This window comes from Phaenicophaeus curvirostris, chromosome 9 (genome assembly GCF_032191515.1).
Source record: "Phaenicophaeus curvirostris isolate KB17595 chromosome 9, BPBGC_Pcur_1.0, whole genome shotgun sequence".
NCBI lineage: Eukaryota > Metazoa > Chordata > Aves > Cuculiformes > Cuculidae > Phaenicophaeus > Phaenicophaeus curvirostris.
This window is the reverse complement of record NC_091400.1, coordinates 8,776,533-8,797,436: the sequence shown is the minus strand read 5'-3', so window position 1 is coordinate 8,797,436 and position 20,904 is coordinate 8,776,533. Positions and strand designations below refer to the sequence as shown.

General features: G+C 35.1%; 1 protein-coding gene across 4 annotated transcripts in view; it reads right to left on the bottom strand.

Annotated features, from left to right (window-relative positions):
* Window positions 1–20,904, bottom strand: part of ATRNL1 (attractin like 1) — a 491,214-nt gene that overhangs the window by 268,869 nt on the left and 201,441 nt on the right. For all 4 annotated transcript variants that reach the window (XM_069863707.1, XM_069863708.1, XM_069863710.1 and 1 more), the window contains exon 24: window positions 19,827–19,984. In XM_069863707.1, coding sequence (XP_069719808.1) covers window positions 19,827–19,984 — 158 coding nt within the window. The remainder of the gene's footprint in view (window positions 1–19,826; window positions 19,985–20,904) is intronic.

Below are 20,904 nucleotides of genomic sequence, written 5' to 3'. Positions count from 1 at the left end.
AGCAGCTGGTGAAAGGCTTTTTGGATTCCTGGGAACGTGGAAATAATTTCTTTTTGGTATCTGATCACAATTACTCTTACTAACAGAATAATCCTAATAAATGCCTGTGAGTAACCCTCATTGCTTGTCTGAAAGGGAAAATCTATGAAAAATGGGTAGAAAGAAGGCAAAATTATTGATAACATGGGAACAGGAAAAAGCTTATTTGACAGTAGAAAACAATAAAAGTAGACCTTATGTGATAAAATAGGTTCAGCCTAGAGACGTCAAGAAACAGGAGAAACCCCTACCCTCCTAGCATGCATACAAACAAACACTATTTCATTTCTTCAGAGGAGCTAAGCATGTGATAACTATCACATTAGAAATAGTAGACATGTAACTACAATCACTATAATGATGCTTAAACCAGAGTAATGACCAATATTGTATTTGTAGAGACAAGGGATAAATCAAAGGAAAACAAAACAAACAAAAGGATGTGTTTTACACAAAACTTCTACCAACTTCTACTCAGAATATTAAAGAGAACTTCATTTTGGAAGACAAAATGACTGATGAAGACAGAAAATTCTTTTATTATTTCTGCTTCTGAATAATGGAATGCCTCATTGAGAGAAATAATGTGTACAGATATATGGGACCATATCACTACAAAAATCTGGAATTAGAATATAGAATTTGTATTGGTTAAACTTCACTTTGAAAATTTCCTCGATGACTATAAGATGCCAATAGATCACTCTGACTGCTTTGCAAGATGCAATTCAATGGCACAAATATCTTTAGGCTTGAAATATCTAAAACAAAAAAAAAGAGTATAGCCTTAATTGGATTAAAAATGTGAATTACATTATATAATGTACAACCCTCAAGTATAGAAAAAATAATATTATATATGCTCTTCATCTCAAAGAACTTTGGTTCAGTTGAAGGCTCTTCACAAGGTACTTTATATGCATTTCTCATCAGGTTTCAAAGGAGAAAGAAGGATGAAACAGAGCAACAGTTCAACAGTTTACACTGATAGGCAGCAAACTGTCAACATGCATGAAAACCAAAGCAGCCAAGGACACATGAAGAAGACTATTTTGTTTAAAATTCCTAGAAACACCATGTTCCTTAGCTTATCAAGCGCTTCCTTCAAAGCTGCAGTTTTACTATCCTCAAAAACTTAATTCCACCATTACATAGTTTAATAGTTAAAATGAAACTGATTTCTAACATATTCAAATTTAAAAATGCAATCAATCAAATCATAAGAATCCATATCAATCACCATGATATTTCTTTTCTTTATTTCCATGTCTTTCCTTCACTTCCATTAGCTTCTTCAGTACAAACAATCTCAGTGCATGACCTGAAAGAGTTTCCATTCCAATTCTCCTCTTGAAAAACCTTAGCTCTAACCTCAGAGTTTTTGTTTCTCTTTAGAGTCCTAGCACGCAGTCCAGAATCTCCTTCAAGATGGTCCTTACCTTCACAGAGCAAAGTAACAGCTCAGGGTAGCAAAACTTTTCAAGGCACAACATCTTCCTGCAGTCACAGACTACAAAGTTCTGAAAACAGAACTGTAATGACATTTCTACTTGGAAATGTCTAAGTCATATTTTAAGGGACAGCAGTCTTTCTTGTATGCTACTTATTACTATTTGAGGCACAAGTACAAAAAAGTCTCAACAGCATCAAACATTAAGCAACATCTACACTACTTGAATGTGATAATAGGACCAAACAGAAAAGCTTTGTGATTAAACCCTACAAAAACAGGGAGATAATTTAAAATCACACATTGTTTGACTGAATAATATTCAATAGGTTGAGTTAATCTCCTCCTTTACTCACATGATGAATGAAATGAGGGCTGATCTCTTTTAATAAGAGATGGATGATCACCTTTGTAAGATATAGGAAATACTCCTAGTAGATCTGGAACAGGGTAATTCAGCATACAGACAAGCATGGAGAATATATAAGGAATATTTTGGCTTGTGAAAAATAATCCACTCACAGCTTCTCAGTCACAGCTAGAGATGCTAATTATTATTATTTACTAAAATATGGCATCCCTCAGATCCTTTCATACTCAATTTAGACCAGCGTGCCGTTCACTAATGAATACACAAAACTGCAGTAAAACCATATAGAATGCTCACCTGATTTTACCATGATGACCAAAAGCTTAGTTTCAGTATTACTTGAAGAAAAAGGAGAAAAACCTCTGAAGAACTAACATAGCTTAGAAAAATAAATGCCAAACTCAACTCTTGTATTTTTACCACAAACCAGATTAAGTTAATAGAGTCATACCTTAAAATCCTAGTAGTAACTCTGATTAAGTTTTAGGCTATGATTTATTTTATTTCACTGATAGAAGGGTAAAAAAATAGTTATGCTTATCTGATTAATAAGCATTTGCTGACCTGTAAAGGTCCCTTGCAACTCAAAGCACTTTACGATTCTATGATCTTCTCAGACTCCTAGACCCTTTACTAAAAGGAAATAGGATAACTAAGCTTCTGTATATCCTGATGGACAGAGTTATCTTCGGTCAGGGGTTAAACAAATACTGTTTCTTGCCTCAGTGGATTATTTGGCAGTTAACTCCCAAAAATTTCTAGGGCTTTATAAAAAGCACAAGGGCAGTACAACTGTTTGAAAAACATAAAATGGGGACCCTTTCAGGAAATGCCCAGTCCACTGTATCTCCTAAAGTTCACATGAGGGTTTTTCACTACTTCAAATGGAAGGCAAAGCAGCACTTTCAGTGCACTTCCAAAATTAGTTATAATCATTAATAATTTCAAACAGAAATCAAATTTAAAAGTATGCCAACTGTGCCTACAAAATATCTAGCCATAGTGTAATGATGTACATTTCTTTCCATTTTAGTAAGAACTGTAATCTGTCTTGGGTAAAACAAGGAAAGTTTAAGCTTTTCTTCAGGTCAAATATCTGCTTTAAAATTTAATGAAAACATTTCTGTTTCATACAGAGTAAAGAGTACTTACACAGACATCATTACTGGGGGGAGGGGAACAAAAAATAACAGGAGAAACTGAGAAAAAGAATTAAAGCCATTTCTTAACTTTCAGCAGCATAACATAGCTTCCTCTACTTTGAGAAATGACTTCTTTCCATCACTTTCTAAATCATGTTTTCATGTTGACTTGCATGTTTTCTGACTAACAGCTCATAAACTATGGACATACTTGGTTTAAAGTAGATTAAAAACCCCATAAAGATAGGTTAGTACATAAATGTTATAGTTTGACATTGAATCCCCCAATATAACCAGCCATGGATTCGGTTACAGAGAAGACACAGAGCTCTCCAAAAATGCTTATGATGATTCTATGAAGCAAACAATGCCAGTCCTATTGTATGAGTGGAAAAATGGGTAAACTCTCCACAACACAGAACGGAATGACTTAAGGGAAGGACATGAAACTCATAAAAATTATGTCTGCAACAGTTCCTACAAAGGAGATACTATATGTATTTTCTCTCTTTTCCCCCTGCTTCCCTGCCCTCTTTGCTGTGCCTGAAGAACAGAAGATTGTCACTTAAGAACAATCTACTCCTTGTTATCCTTGATTAATATGCAGATCCACCCTCATTTACCCAATGGTTGGCTTCAGGCAAAGCAATCCCTTCAATTTCCTACATTCCATCATAAGAATTGGAAAGAACATATTCATAATGGAATATGAAATAAAATCAAATATAAATAATGGCTTATATTTCTGAAGTCATCAGTAGTAATCACATGCTCCAGCATCTCCATAAAATGCATATCCAATCATCTAGATTACTTTAAAAATGCTGCTTAGCTATGATCTGTGACTTACAGAATTTGAGAAGTGGAAATGTATTTGTGAAGAAGGGGGAAGGGACACTGACAATTATCAATGAAAAGATTGATTTGGCAAAAAAAAATACATCTTTCCTATAATATTTTCTCCATTAAATAACAACTTTGTGAACTTAAGTTAAGATGCTTAAAAATAAAATGTCATTCAACTAGTGTCTGCGGATCAACTGCCTTTTACAAAAACAATATTCATGTTTGCCTTAAGAGGTCAAGAAAATCCTTCTCCTCAAAAATATTTTCAGGTCAAAGAAACAACCTTTCTTTAGAAAGTTCAAACCAGTTTTATTCTACCAGTAGTGGAATACTGAATATGAGAGTTTATTTTACTAACATGATTAAACCAGAAACAGAAGTGACAGTAAACACTGATCAGTTCTTAATATAATTCACAGAACTAAGATGGCAATGATGTCATTAGTCAAAACAAATTCAGTAATGTCTTTAATCAATTCTGAAAGCTATTTTTTCATCCTTTCTTTCTATTCCTAAAACAAAGGACAAAAAAAGAAAATGACCAACTTTCAGAACAGGAGGTTGTAGCAATTTATCAATCCCCTGAGCAGCAGGGCAAAACAGCCAATCCAATTAAAGAGCATGTACTAGACCAATTGCATTATCGTTCCTCGCGGAGCAAAGGGCTCTAACTGTCAACAGACTGCTAGGGAAAGAAGAGTCAATTGGCAGAAGACCAATTTCATTTGTTTTTAAAATGTTCACAACAGAACTTGCAAAGAAGAAAAATGGACCATTTTAATTCTCTTTTTCTGGAGACCACTAGCTGCTTTCTAGTAATCACAGCTTAGTTCTATGAAACCTTTTTTTGTAATATCATGAATTATTCGCCCTTCTTAAAAACTTCAGAGAGAACTGTAAACACTGTTCATCCCCTCTACTGTTTCCCTCTGCATTTCCTAGAATGAGTACTATGGCACCTGCCTGTCACATCATGAGAAGGATGAGTCCATTCCTTTAAGATGACGCCAATGGAGTCACTTCAATTTTGTTGTTACAAATTATTCATATCAAAAAGAAAAATCATGAAATACTGAAAATAAGAAAATTATCTTATAGAAAACATAATAAAAGCATAGGAAGTACAGCAGATGGGACATACCTGTTTCCACAAAGGAGAATCAAATCCATCCAGATAGACGGCAGAATCAGAGAATAGGCTGGCTCGGAAGGAACCTTAAAGGCTATCCAGCTCCTGACTGCAGTTTCACCCTTTAAACCTTCCCCTCATGAGATTAACAAGTGAAATCATTTCACTATTTCCTCAAGTCATTTTTCCTAGGTGTATTTGTAATTTTTTTATGTTCTGAAGCCTCAAGTTGAAATCAGAAAAAAATTAGTAGAGCAAACGATGGCTTTACAAGTTTAACTTAAAACACGGTTCTTCAAAGAAAATAATCGTGTTTTATGTCTTTGTATTCACTTTCATTTTGTTCCCTTTGTAACCTGAGCTACTATTTGAACAATATTAAAATAAGAACTGTCAGCTTGGCAACAGAACTTTGAAAGTATGATATTACTTTGCATGATCATCTAAACAACAACTTGCTTTTGCTACATTTAAAGTTTAAAAAGCCTTAAAAACGTGATTAATGTTATTTATCATTAATAAAAATGGATTTTTTCCTTCTACAAACTCCAGAAATGTTATTGCAATGATGTACCAACTACCATCGAGTTTCTTATGACAGAAAACACAATTAACCTGCTATCATATTGTTAGTAAATTGTCACTACTGCATCTTATATATTCATCAATTTAAATTGAAAATACTGAATAAAAAAAATTCTTTATTCCATAATCTGCTTGATTTTGTCATAGTGACTGAGGTTAAACAAAGTTAATGTTTAAATATGAAAATCAATTTAAAAATACGAGCAAGAACTGAGGCAGTGTGGTATTTCATCTAAATAAAAATTCACACACAAAGCAATTCATCTGCTGTGAGTGCAACCCCAGGAACTCGGTACTCATGCTAATGGAGACAGCACGTAAGTGAGCCTGTACAGAAATTGATGGTTTAATATCAGTGTCATGCAGTTTATCACTATGAATGATAAACTGGGTGAAAGAATCCCACAGACTAAACTCCATTTAATGATCTGTTTGAGTATTAGTAAATTCAGCTGTGTAAATTCACATTGGTATTAGTATGACAAGGATTCTACATGTTGCAATCACACACATGGATTTTCACTGATTGCTTTAAAAGATTAAATGCTACCATACTAGAGTATGATTTGAACTTGTTACCTCAAATAAGATCTGTTTATTATTACATGTTAAATGATTACGCTTTTCCCCCTCATTTTTAAATCAGAAGTTTTGGCTCTTTTAAATCTGGCTACTACAACAGGCAAAGAATAATCACTACTAAAGAAACCTCCTAAAACTACACCAGCCAGGCATAAAGAAAAATACAAACAGATTGTGAGGCATATTAACAGAGTAACCGACATTGCAACGATAACAACGGTGCTGAGCAATTTTATTGTCTAACTGCCAAATGATGTCTTGACGGACTAATATCTGTCCACTGCTGTCACTCTGAACAAAGGTGGATTCAGACTGGAGGTGAAGAACTATCCGGGTGGCCAGGAGGGGAACAGAAAACAAATCTTTTCAAGGGCAAAATACAGAGTTAACATAGCCAGGTAAATCAAAGGCTTATAGAGAATATGATTGCTGTGTATAAATACATGAAAGGGGGTAAACACCAGTAAGCATGAAGTGCTACTAATGTCACAGAAAATGCCTGCGCAATAACAAATATGTATAAACTGAATGACTACAGCTGTGGAAATGAGGAGCTCTTGGAAAATATTTTAAGTTCAAATGGTGAGGAAACCTGTTTTTTAAAACAAATGGATGAGTTAATGAAAATGTTTGCTTGCAGCAACAGGTAACATCATGTCATCTTGACGATGGACAAGGTTCCGGCTGGCCCTAAACCTATGTTACTCAGATGTCAGGAGTCCATTTTCATGTTCTATGTATATTTGCAGGACTTGGAGGCCAGTATATAAAACACATAGCCATTCGATTTTTGTAAATTACTATATATATCGGCAGTTAGTAAAAATAAGTAAACTTTATTTTAATGAAAAGATCAATAGCGGCATCAAATCTTGGATAGAATAATGATTACTGTGCATGAAAACCAAGTACTAAAAAGTTACTATGTTTCCCTTCCAAACTTTAACACATAATTTGAGACACTCTTCAGGTGACAATAATTAACACAGAAGCTGAACACATCATTTAAATGTGCCCAGTTCATAAGAACAGCCAAACAAGACACAGGATTCTAAGAATAAGTTGATTATATCCATGTTCAAGATGTTATCAAGTAGTCTTTATTTATGTGAACTCTAAACAAAATTCAAAGGAAGCGGACACAAAGAGATGAGTATCAGTCTTTACAGTGCAACAAATTCAAGATCAAGCTTATCAGATTACCATAATTTTTCCAGCTCCTTGGGATGCCCCTTCTAGTTAGAATGGAGTAGTGAATTGATTACTTTGCAAATAATACAGCTGCAATTGATTTTTTTACCACCACTAGCCTTACCACAGATGAATACACTTTAAAAAAGGATTTTCAAAACAAATGAACTTCAGTGGTTAATGCCTATAGAATATAAATGAAGTGTTATTGGTTTAGGGGGAAAAAATATCAGTGCAATAATTTAAAAAGAAAAAAGCACGATAAGCTTCCAGCAGTTCATACAGGTATGGGGTGAATTAAAGAGCTTTGTGCCTTTTCTAATGCATAAAGAGAAGGCACCAGCTAGGGAAAAAAATCTATTCTTACTGATGCGCATGGGGTATAAACAGAAGAGTGCTAATATACCTGTTCCTTAGGTCAGAACACACTTCTTTTGTTATATTCTCACTGAAGAGCTGACATAAGCACTTCAAAGAATGTCACTGAATGCCTTCACTTTGGCAGGGACACAGTGACACAGTTATACCACATTCATGTTAATGAGAGATGCAAGAACAGATCCCCAGTGAGCAAGCAGAGCCAAAAAGTTCCTTTTAAAACATTTGAACACGTTATGAACACTTTCTCTACTGACATCTCATCATCAACTCTGCAAAGTGTAACAAGAAAAAACTGTGAAGCTTCCACCCCTTATATTTCAGTTTAAAAGCTGCTTTACATCATTGCCCCTTTTTCATCCTTGCTGCCATTGAAGAGATGTAGTTCATCCTTGTTCTTTCCAATCTCTACTGTGTGCACACAAGCCCTGTTAAATTCTCAAGACAGGAACGTATATTTAAATAATCATACACCAGAAAGGGGAGAAAAAAAACAAATCAGAGTTTAATACGGATGATAATTATGTTACACAGGAAAGATATCAGTTGAAAAGAAAGTTTAAACCAGAAAGGCACTTCATATGTTATGCTCTGTGCAATGGATGTTACATGAAACTGCAAGTAGAACAAAGTCCTCTCCATGGTAAGAGACAGATGTTTCTCAGGTGGTTTTCGGAGGGAAATATCTGATCATATCAATTCATAGCATTACATGTTAATCCATCATCGATTATATAATTTCCTAGCACTATATGTAAATTCACCCATGCAGGTATAATAAGAAACTTAACAGTCTAGAAAGAACCCGCTCCAAACAACCAACTCCAAAAGGGAAATACTAGATTTGATGGGATAAAATTTAAAAGAATGTTTTTCTCAAAAAACACTGTTCACACATTTTGTTCTTATGATGATTAGAATTAGTGCCTCTAAAAGCCACAACTCGTTCTATCTTACGAGACTATGCAGGTGCCATTTAAGTACCATTTGTTTCTTCAAGAAGGCAGACACAAATATGAAGTGCAAAATGCCTAACAGCTGGGTAAATACCAAAATAAACTCTGCTGCATTTATATTAGAACTAATTATTTTAAATAATGATCTCAAGAATTCTAACCACTTCCTTTTTTTTTAAGTCCCTGCAGTCGGAGGGACTTTCAAGGAGAAGGCACTGAATTGCACTGAATTCCTAGGATTAATCTTAACGTCTTCTGTAAATTCATAGTCCTCACATCTTACCACAGAGTAATAGGTCATTAACTTCAAATTTCTTAAGAAGAAGGCAAAGAAAGGATCTTACTGTTCTCACCAATAACCTGATGGGTGGATTGCAGAGAAAATAGAGTCAGGCTGTTCTCAGAGATGCACAGAAAAAGTATTAGAGACGATGGACACAAACTGCAATGTGAGATGCAAGGAAAAAAACTGACTGGACAAGGATCTGAGCAATCAGATCTAACTTTGAAGTTGGCCCTGCACTGAGCAGATGGTTGGACCAGAGACTTTCAGAGGTTCTTCCAAAATAAACTATTCTGTGTTTCCCAGATTCAGAACTTCTGTCTCCATAGGAAATGATTCTTGTGCTAGATCTATATCAAACAAATGAAGAAACCCAATATGAAACACTTCTATTAGAAATAATTAATAAAAAAATTATTATCAGAGAAAAGTAGCAATTTTTGTAAAACTCTTATACATACACAGCAGAGAATTTCTCAGAACTGCTCACTATCACTGGGACTAAAACAAAAATAAAATAACCTTAAATGAAAGCCATTCAAAGCCTGCAAGATTGCATTACGAGACAAAGGAGTAATGATGATTCTATATACATACAAACAGCTTTTATTTCACTCATTTGAAAATATCTGACAGCTTAAATGGTTTTTCGCTACCTGGACTGCTAGTTAATATGGCAATTTTAACAACACTGCAATCTGTAACAATGTCAGTCTTGTGTATTTTTCTTGTCACAGTAAAGAATAGTAATAAAAGGAAAAGACAAGAAAGTAAAATGAGGACATCACAGAATAAGAAGGAATAGGAAGGAAAGAAAGGCAGAAGATTCACCCAGTTTTGTGTGATATGTTCATCAAGGGGTAACAGAACGAAAGGTTAGAACTATTAACAAAGTTTAAGTCAAATAAATATCATAGGAATCAACCAGTAAATTTTGTAGAGCATAATGGCCTGAAATTCATTTCATCAACGTGTTCAAAGTCAGTAATCTATAATCAGCAATGCCTACGTGTTTTCACAGATCACTACTCTCAGATTCACGCCTACATAGCCTACCTCCTAACCTGTCCCCAACAACATACATAGTAACACAAAACAACTAACAGACCTTCTGCTCCTCATAGAAGTTGTTCCTGTTTATACATACAAAGAGATTGTATTAATCCTCTGGCAAAAGCACAACTTCAAGGAACTAGAATAACACAAATTCAACATGGCACATATTAAACTTTAACTAATGGGAAATGTAATTGCAAATAGAGATTCATATTTGTACAAATGTGTTTCTAATGCAAGGCACAGCAAGATGCTTGGATCATTGTTTTCCAGTGTTGTTAAAACTTTTGTCAGTAAGTGGAAGGAAAAGAATATCATCATTATTATATTTTTATTTGGCTGAGGGAAGAATGTGAAAATAATAGGTCACTTTTACCAAGCCGTTTGTATAGGAGAATAAGGGGAAGGTAAAAGTAATAAAAACTGTCCTTGATACTATAAATGCAGAATCAAAGAATGAAGATCATTCTCACAGATGCTACTCTGGATTCAGTAACACTGAAAAACATTTGGACTTAAGGCAGATAATCATTAAATTCCCAGTGCTGCGGTGAAAGCACTATGGTAACCCTGAATATATGGAGGAAAATACTGAAGTAGCAAAAAGGCTGGATGGGAGTCACAAGAAAAAAGAGCAGGAAAGGTGGTGTTAATGTTGCTCTGCTTCCCTCAGCAGCATAGCATGGCCTGTGGGGGAGCTACTGAAAAGTAGCCTTTTTCTGCCCCTTCAAGCACATCATTAACACTGTATCTGGAACAGATGTAATCACGCTCAGAAAAGCATATCCAGTTCCCAAGGGATACTGAAATACTGGAGGGTTCAGAGGAAAGCCACAAGAAAGACAGCAAGACTGCAGAAAAGCTGAAGAAAAGGCAGCAGAGTACATGGTATTTACAACAGCAGCACATCCTCTGTAGGAGGAAGCTCTTCTTTCTAGCATAAAACTATATTTCAAGGCTAGACTGCGGAAAGCTACACTTACCATGAATCACATGTTTTTAAACAGCAGTAATAATTAACATTTGGAACTATTTAGTAGGAGTCTAGTGTGTCTCCCATTTCTAGAATGGATTTTTTTTTTCTTTTTGAATATATGGTCTAGTTCAAACAGCAATTAATTTGTGAAAGCCAATGCTTTAGTTTATGTCTCATTTCAGATTATATGATCACAGCAGCCTCTTCTGGATTTATCATCTATGAGATGTAACATCAAGGTAGCAATGAAATCAAGTGCTTACATGAAAAAGTAATGACAAGTAACTAATGTACTTAAATCCACATTTTTAAAAAAGCAAATGAACTGCAAGCTCTCTGCTCTCTTGTTTAATATACTTATCTGGCTATCTGTGTCCAACAGTTGTTTGTATTGCCTCCCTGAAGGCACAGATTGTGTTTGTCTAACACAGACCAAGCAATTTTGGATTGGTTTGTTTGTTTTTCCTGCTTCTTCAAAATACATGCAATTAGCTTTGTGGTAATACAGAATTCAAGCAATTTTAAAAATTACATCATTATCACAATTTAAAGGGCCTTAAAGCATCTCAAAATAAAAACTACCTATCAACATTTCATAATGAAAACAAATAGAACCACCAAATGGCTCTGGATTTGAAAGTCCTGGAGTCTCAATGACTAACATTTTAATTGTCTTATTTCATGACAGAAATTAATATATTGACCATGTGGTTAAAAGATTAATACCTAGCTTTGTCAAAAATGTAACTCTACCTGAAATATCTCATCGCAACAAAAACACCTTAGAAGAGGTCCCAAAGATCAATGCAATGCAACTATTTTCCATTCTCAAGGTTTACCTTAAAGTAACACATATAATGTTTAACTTCTTAAATGTGTCACTGCAGTATCTCCTACACATTAGAATGCTATCAAAAATACTGATTCACTAGAATCATAGAGTAGTTTGGGTTGGAAGGGACCTGAAGTCAGACAGATGACTAATAGTTCATAGAACGGTTTGGGTTGGAAGGGACCTTAAAGATCATCCAGTTCCAAGCCCCCCTGTGATGGGCAGGGACACCTCCCACTGGATCAGGTTGCTCAAACCCCCATCCAACCTGGCCTTGTACACGTCCAGGGTTCCTCGAGAAGCCTACTTCTCAAACATCTTAAGTTAGAATTTTTAAGTTCACTGTGCGCCACTGGCATTTTTTTTTATAAAGAATTGTTGAAAATCATGGATTTGGTCCAGTTTGACACAAATACAAATTTAAACAAAAATATGAGAAACTGAAACCTACACATTGTTCACATTTATCTACAAAATCCTGGTTAGGGAAGGTAACTAAGGTTTCTAGAACAGGGAGTCATTATAAATAGGATGAAAATATCTATCCCCTACCACCAGTATTTTCTTACATCCATTCCGATTCCCTATGAGCTGAACATTTACTTTTGAATTATTCTGACCGTGGGGTAGTTGCTGTATATGACCTTTATAGGATTCTGCAGTTCAATAAGACATGGATGTTTTCTTCAGGGAGAATCTTCATTTTTGAAGGGTTTTTTTTCTTATTATTAAAAATCCATGTTTCTATACTCTGTCATATGTTCCCTCCCAAAATCCCAAGATGAATAATTGATTTATTTCCCTATAGCTAATCAAAAGTTCTGAGCAAATAAAAGCTATCTTTAACAAGTATTTTCTATTTCACTCTAAATGTTCTAACTACAATTTACTTAATTAAGTAGATAAGGGAAATGGAAGTTACGGGAAAAAAAATCTCAATATCTACTTGCTAAACAACAAAAGGAGATAATTTTTATTAGCAAATACCTTATCTATACATCTCTATTGTGTTACAGAGCTACCAGTAGATGGTGCCTTGGTCTGTTTGGAAAAGAAAATCCTATACAATTGGTACATCAGTTACAGGAGTTCTTATCTCAGACACTCAAATCATACATCAATTAAAACTATGCATCATTGAGGACTAATTATCTCTTAATTGGGTGTTTTGGTTCCCTTAGATCATCAGCTGAACTATTAGCAGTGCTTCTGCTTTCTGAGAAATGTATTGACTATGTTAGGTATTTACAGTTATTCTGGTGTCTCATTTCCTACGGTTTTCTAAGAAATGGGCCAGGGAGAGTAACGTGATTAACATTTCCTTTCATTGGAAATGGTGTAGAAGTTGACACATTATGGTTGGTCACCTTGTTCTAGTATATTTTAAGACAAACTTTCAACAGTTCTATCATTATTTGTTAAAGAAAAATCTAATCATCACAAAACACCTCCTTGTTTTAACAGTTCTTCAGGATTCACAGGAAACATTTCGGAAAATGCTTTTTTTCATTTTAGAAAAATTGCTTTGGGGGAATATTAGAGTCTTGTGATTTATTCCGCAAACAATTAGCCTTGCAACTACAAGGAAACTACAGATAGATATTACAGATAGTTAGTTTTCCAAGAAAAGAAACAATAGGTTTCTAGTATGATATTTGATTAACTCAGAAATAAAAAAGGTAACCATAATTACTGTACCCTACTAAATCTGCTGTTACCCAGGCCACTTCTTTCCTACATTCAGATAACAAACTTGCATGTGCTTTTGGCCCTACAATTTCACATGCCACTTCCTTCAGATTCTGGGATGGATATTACCTGGTGTCTAATCTGAACACATTGAACTCACATTTTGTGTCAAACTCTGTCAAGGATAACAATAATTAACATATACTTACAAAAATTACCAATTCTGATCTTATACTGTTATCAATTTAAACACCCCCATTGAAAACTGAAGTTAAGTATAAATTCACATTTCAGGCTACAGCTCAATCATCTGTAAATTCTTAACATTCTTTTTATTGCTAGATGCCTTCTTTTCCTGTTTTATTTTTCTGTTCTAAAAAAGCCATTTTGGAAGCTAATGTATCCACTTCATCACCAATACCTGTTTAGTGTTTCAAGAATTATAGTGCTTCACACATAGCTACATGCAGTTACTCAGCAGCCACTACGAAAACCATTAAGGCACTTAAACACTGAATCGTTCACCATAAATCATAGAGATCAGATTTAGGTATGCAATCACTGATGGGAGAAGGTTCTGTACAAGCACAGCTACGTGTGGACAAAAACAAATTTCCCAAACAAATATTCCAGAGTCATGACCTCTGCAAAATTCAGAAAGGTCTTAAAACACAAAAAGCTCCAATCTTTAAGTGTAAAATTTGGTAATTGGGTTTGTGCTGCAGTTGTAATTTCTAATGACAGTGACTGACAAGTTTTACTTCTTGGAGCTTTTACAAGAGTATAAGTCATTCATGAATATTAAAAATTCAAAAAGAACTCAAAAAATAGCTTAAATGAATTATGCTACACAGTAAATTTTATTGCAAGAGTAGATATGTTTCATAATTTACATTATACTCCTCCTTCAGTTGCTACCAGCAAGGTAATTAACAGGGGAAAGAAAATCTTCTCTGAAAGAGGGGACAGAATGCTGAGAGAACACTACTTTCCCCTTTAAAAAAAAAATCATGAAAATGTATATAGAAAGTAGTTTTGATTATTTGTTGTGCTACATACAAATAAAACTTAAATCCTCAACATAATCCATTTTTCTGTTCCGGCACACAATCTAATACAGGGCATCAAAGATAGTTTTCCTCAGAAACAACAGTGCAGAAAAAGAAGAAACCCAACAATATGCTGCTAAGGCCTGCAGTAGGCTTGTTTAAGAATAATTAAATCCCTTTTTGCCAACACAGCTGGGCATTCTGCATGTACATTAACATCACTTCTAACTGTGCTGTAACAAGATTTGTTCTATGCTATGGAAACATGTAAGGGATTAACTATTTTATGATCAAAAATTAATAAAGAGATTATTCTTTTTTCATGAAATACAAACCTAACTTTGTCAGGCAATGCTTTGCTGCCAAAGTTGAACCTTATCACTTAAGCTGACCCTCCCAATTAAAAGTCAGACTCTTGCAAATCTTTCATTTACACTTTAGGGAGGAAAGGAAATAGCCAGTAGAACAGTTATTATCTCCAGATACGGCTTTAAAACTGGAAGAAAATTTTGCTGCTGTGGCACAAGTTAAGATCAGACTTGCAAGTCTGCCAGTTACAAAGAGATATAGATGCGTGAAAGCAGCTGATCCGGAAGCAGGAATGCTATTGCCGTCCTTAGGGACAGAGTACATCAACTGGATAGCCAGGGCGTTAACTAGGACAGTGTTTGAAGGTATTTGCTTGTTTCACAGGTACTTGCTACCTTGCAGAATATGGAAGCAACAGATGAGGAAAAAAAAAAAAGGAAAGACATCTGTTACCAGCTTCAATGACAAAAATCCCCTGCCGTAAAATTAGTTTCCTGAAACTGAAGAACATGTTGTTACTGCTGTTATTAATATTTGCATAGCTGTCAGAAGCCCAAGCTTTATGACTGCTTACTACTTCAGGGACCACTGACCATTATTTGAGGTGCTGGCTACAGGCTGAGTTACTGCTTTTCAATAAACGTTACAGCCTTCAAATTCCATTACCAGCAGAGTCTGAATTACATCCACTCTCAAAATAAAATAAAAATGAGCAGAAACAAGTTATAGGGCTTTATCATATATTCTGTTCAGAAATTTAAGACAACAGCATTTTCTCAGAGTCTCCTGTTTAACAGACATTTAAGACCTAGGACACTTAAAGGGCTGGGCCTGTCAAAGATACTCAGTCAAATATAGGACTGGTAAGTCTGGATGATAAATCGCATCCTATTACTTGGACACTTGAACCCTCTAATAACAAAGAACTCTGTAGAGGCTTCCTCCGAAAAGATTCATAAACTGCTGCTGCCTGTGAAAGCCTGAAACAGCCAAGCTTATGGGTTCCATATTTATCCTCATTTCCCAGACAATTCTGCATTACAGAAAATAGAGAAACAGTGTGGTATAAACTCTTCCAGTAATTCAGCAGGAAGATATCCAACATTCCTGTGCCAGCTTCTGAGAAAAACTCCATATTACACCCAATAACAGGTCTATTTGTGGAAACAGCTCTAAGCTGAAGATGTCCTACATCACCATCTTTCTAACGACCCCTTATGCAACTATGTCACATTTCTTCTGTTCCTTTGATGTCAAGGAAAAAGAGACCTTATAGCCAAATAAAATGCTTTTAGCATCACGAAATGTAAATGCAGTGTTTTCCCCTGGAGGGTGCAGAGCTCTCTTACTGACTGAGCACCCAGCCAGGTGCCCATAGCCATTATGGACAGAAGAACGGTGCTGACTAATGGGAACCTAGAGTACATGTTATGAAGGAAACACGACTTCATTTGGAACTGAAAATTTCCTACATATTTTCTGTGTTTGGCAAGTAATTAATTGCTACACAGTGCCGAAGAACTTGTGCTCTGAGGTCATTAGGCTCAGCAGTGACAAAAACAACATGAGTCACTGGGTAGTTGCTGGTGAAGAATCACCACGGACTGGCACATTTTCATAAAATGGTTGCGTGGACACAACCTCCATCTACCCTTTTTTTCAAATTCAGGAAATCATATTTCAAAAGAGGATATTTTGTGTTAGAATCACCGTGAATTTATTAAGACTTAGGATAAAACCTCCAAGGTTGCTGAACATGCATAGTAAAGGTACTTGGGGAAGAAACTGTGGGCCATTGATCCAAATAAACAAACACCTGCTGGGATGTACAGCTTTTCCTTGTAGTCATGAAAATCCTGAAGATAACTGAATGCAAAAATAGAGATAATAGACGTGACTTTGACAGAAAAATGAAACTAAATGTCTTGTATAATGAGAAATGCTGTTCCTTCCCCTATGGAAAACAATATGGTAAAAGCAGTAGCTCCAGCACCAAGAGCAAAACCTTCATAATGAAAGATCCAAGTAATCTCAGCTCCAGTGCCACCATAACAGTGCATAAAAGGAGAGTGGTGAAATGCATGTCAACATCATAACTTGAAATATCACTTACAAGGGAAGTAAGGTCACTATTTCTTCTTCCTTAGGAACTCATTCTTTGTATAATCTATTCTTGACAAGTCAAAATTTATCATGTAAATACAGGAGACTGGTACTCAGACTGTATTTGAAAAATGTTAGATGTTCTGAAGTATTATTCCCCTATGGAAGTATTGTGTAAAAGGCATATGCCATGCTTTGTGTTGCTATCTCTCTTACTCCTACAGACAGAGTGCCTCTCAAGGAAGACACAGTAATTTCCTTAGCTTTAACAGGATTAAAGGAAACTGAGCGCTGAGCTGATGTAAAATATCACTGCATTTTTAACCAACATGATCTGACCAAAGCAGCGTGACTGCACTAGTGGAAAGGACTACAGTGCACATAGTTTGGTGCCAAAGACCATTTACGCGCAGGCCAGCTTCCCTAACATCCAAAGCCCTGCACTAGAACACAGAGCTAACCACCTGATCACCACAGAAAAGCAAAGGTGGCTAATTCAGAAAACTAATTTCTAGACCATTTGAATATTAATTCAGAGACCATTTAGAAGAACTCCCCGTTCCAAACCAGCACTCAGATCCATGAGCAGTATCTTGACCCTCCCAGAGTGCTTTCAGCAGTATAACAGTAACATCATTTCTGTAAAAGTTATCATCCTTTAAATGGATACTCTCTAATACAGTAATAGACTGATACCAAGCATCTTTGAATATTGTGAAGGTGAAATCTGCTATGCTGAGAGATATAGATGTAGAAGATCAAAAATATTAGAACTCTGAGCCCATTTAATAGTGGCCTTGGAAACTTCAGCCTCCGCACAGGAATGAGCTGTGACTTCCCTCTCTTTACTCTAAGTCACAGGAAAACTCATATATTCTTAAAATTTCTATTATATACAGAATCATAAAGTTAACATAAAACTAAACTTGTTTTCTCTTAAAAGCTCCCTACTCCATTTATCATTTGAAGATCTTATCTACAGCTAGAGCACCAAATATAAGAAATCCATAAGGGTAATCTGAACTTCAGATATTTCCTTGGAAAAGAACAAATCACAGCATAAAAAAGTTGAGAGTGAAACAATAATCTTGTTGATTTAGGAAGGCAAATACAGAGGACAATATTAGCATCCTGAAGAACTTCCCATAACTGAACCTTTGCATTCTTTTTCCACTGCATAAAATTGGAGTGACTTAATTTCTAGATGGAAGAAGGTTTTTTATGAAAGATTAGGAGGACAGGAAAGGAATGCAATACTCAAGCAACATCATCTGTGGAAGAGAACTGTCTAGACTGATGAATTTCAATGTGCCTCGGAAATCAATACAAAAAATCTGTGCACCCGTGGCAGATAAGAAAAGTCTGATTAAAAAAAAATTGGGATGTAATCAATAATCAGAGATTTCTTTCATCAAACATTAAAACACATTGCCATTAAGGTGTTATGCTGCACTGGAAACAGCACAGGAAGGAGCTGCAATCCGCCAAAATATGACAGAGAGTTGCACATCCTAGGAATACATCACCTTAATAACTTTTGTCCTACAATTATGACATAGTCACCTTTGAATCTAAAGGTGAGATGAGCACGTAATGCAGTGACAGCTCAAATTGCTTCATGGGCTTGTTTAGGAAGGCTATATGGCAATCCAAGTTGCTCTATCCTTAGAAAGTGGTGTTAGCGAGTGTAAAAAATACCCTTAATAAGAAGGGTAAAAGAATGCACTCAACCTTATGCATACAGAAATGCTAATAAGCTGCACAAATTCATCCCTCGACACTGTGTAACATGTATTTGCAGTTAACATTCACGTATGATTAAGAAAAGCCTAGCTCTACTTACCACAGGAATAATATTTCTCTGCCACTTTACTTAGATGACAACTGCTTTAATCCAGGAGAGTCCTCCGCAGATGACTTCAAATAAATATATATGTGTGTATATATATGTGTGTGTGCATATATATATATATATATATATAGTATAAACACATGAAGCAAGCTCTGTACTTTATAGCAATGAAGGGGGGGAAGTGGGGAGTTGTCTACCAAAACTGAAACCTGTTGAATGTTTGTAATTATGGTTAACTGGCAAGTATTTTAAGCTTGTTCCAGTTTCCTGAGCAAACCACCAGGAACTATGACATTTTATTATCATCTTAACAATTTAATTTTTAAGAATTAATTCCATAAGGGAGCAACAGTCAACAGCTGGTCATCCACACAAAGCATGCCTTCATTGGTCCACAGGACACTATTTATAAATTCAGGTGTAGCAATTGTAACTATAATTATTTCTGGAACTTCTAGGGCTAAAAAATCAAACCAATCATCGCTGCACTAATTGTTTGGGGTTTTTTTATTCTACCACTGCACAGTATCTCACTATTCCAGAAAATACTCATTGAAATCAATTCCAATGAAGTCAAAGCAGAAAATAAATTCTAACCAAATTCACTTAGTGTTAACTCAAGTTTGTAATATGCGTATTGAAATACAATACAGGCATTCAACCTTCAAGAAAATCAGAGACTAGGAAAGCTAATTATTAATAAAAGATTACACGCAAATGCCTAGGTACTTACACAGATATTTGCATGCCCTCTTTCATGTATACATCTCAATGCAGAAGAGATATTAAAAATAAACATTTATGCTCAGTAATTTTAACTTCATATTTTAAATTGAGTCCAAAATCTGATTCACTACTGAAAGCACAAGCATCATAACGTAAATCTTATATAGAGAAAATACAGCATGCAAATAATACTATTTGTTTACTTTCTGTATGAGTGAAAACATGAAATCCAATATAAAGCCAAGCTGTCAACATATTATAAGCACAAAACAGTCATACTGACCTGTATTTTGATTGGCCAGGAGAAATTGCTGACATAGACATAGAAAGTGATGTTTGGGTTGCTCCGAAAGTTAAATTTTTCACAGGAAAAGCTATCTCTGTATTCCTTAACATTAGCCTTAGAAACAACAGGAATCTCTTCTCCAGATATTGTTCCAGCTACAGAAAAAAGCATATGCAGTATATATATATAATTAATGGTAAATATCATTGAAGGTGCCAAAGCAAATTTGCACAAGAAACTTGAATGTTTTAATTACTTTCGGTTGTCTTCATTCTGTAAGTTTAATAACACTTTCTGATGGTTTACACAGCACATCAGGTGCATTTCATATGCATACAGAGAATTCATAGAAACTCTTACTCCGGTTTCAAAAGATTATGAATTAGTCATAAAATGGATAAAAGCTACACGAATTTTAGAATAAAGTTGTTATGGTCAGCTAAACAGGTAATGTACTTTCTTCTAGCAATTTACATGCCATTTCAATAAAAACTTGTAGGCTAATAAAGCATGAAAGTGAATTTATCTAGATCTTGCATTGCTGCTGTAGAGTTCTAATTGTTCATCAAAGTGTTAATAACATACCAACTAATAAACATGTATTGGTTTTTGCAAATATATAGGTGACTGTGCTGTTAAAGGAACAATTAGAATTTACTAACAATGGTATGCTAAAACACTTCAGAATTACGCTGATGAAAAAATTAATGAATTTACATGAGATGACTCTGAACCTTCTCTGAAAATATTTTTTTTTGTTTTATTTCAGTACAATTTCAATTTAAGCATCATGCTTCTCCTTGGATGTGTCTTAAGAAAGTCAATAGAACCAATTCAGAGAAACGGTCTAAATAAAGCTTTTCTTCCTTCTTATTAAAACAAAGAAGAGTAATGGGGTTCAAAGTTGGAGAAAAATAGATAAGCAGCTCCTTTTATCAGCATACACAGAAGAACTTTATTGTTTGATATCAATGTTAAGGTTAATAATTAAATTTTTAGCATGAACACTGAAACAAAGAAATTAAAATCTCAGTCTCTGCAGCAGTTAAGGAAGCAATTTATCTTAATTAAAATC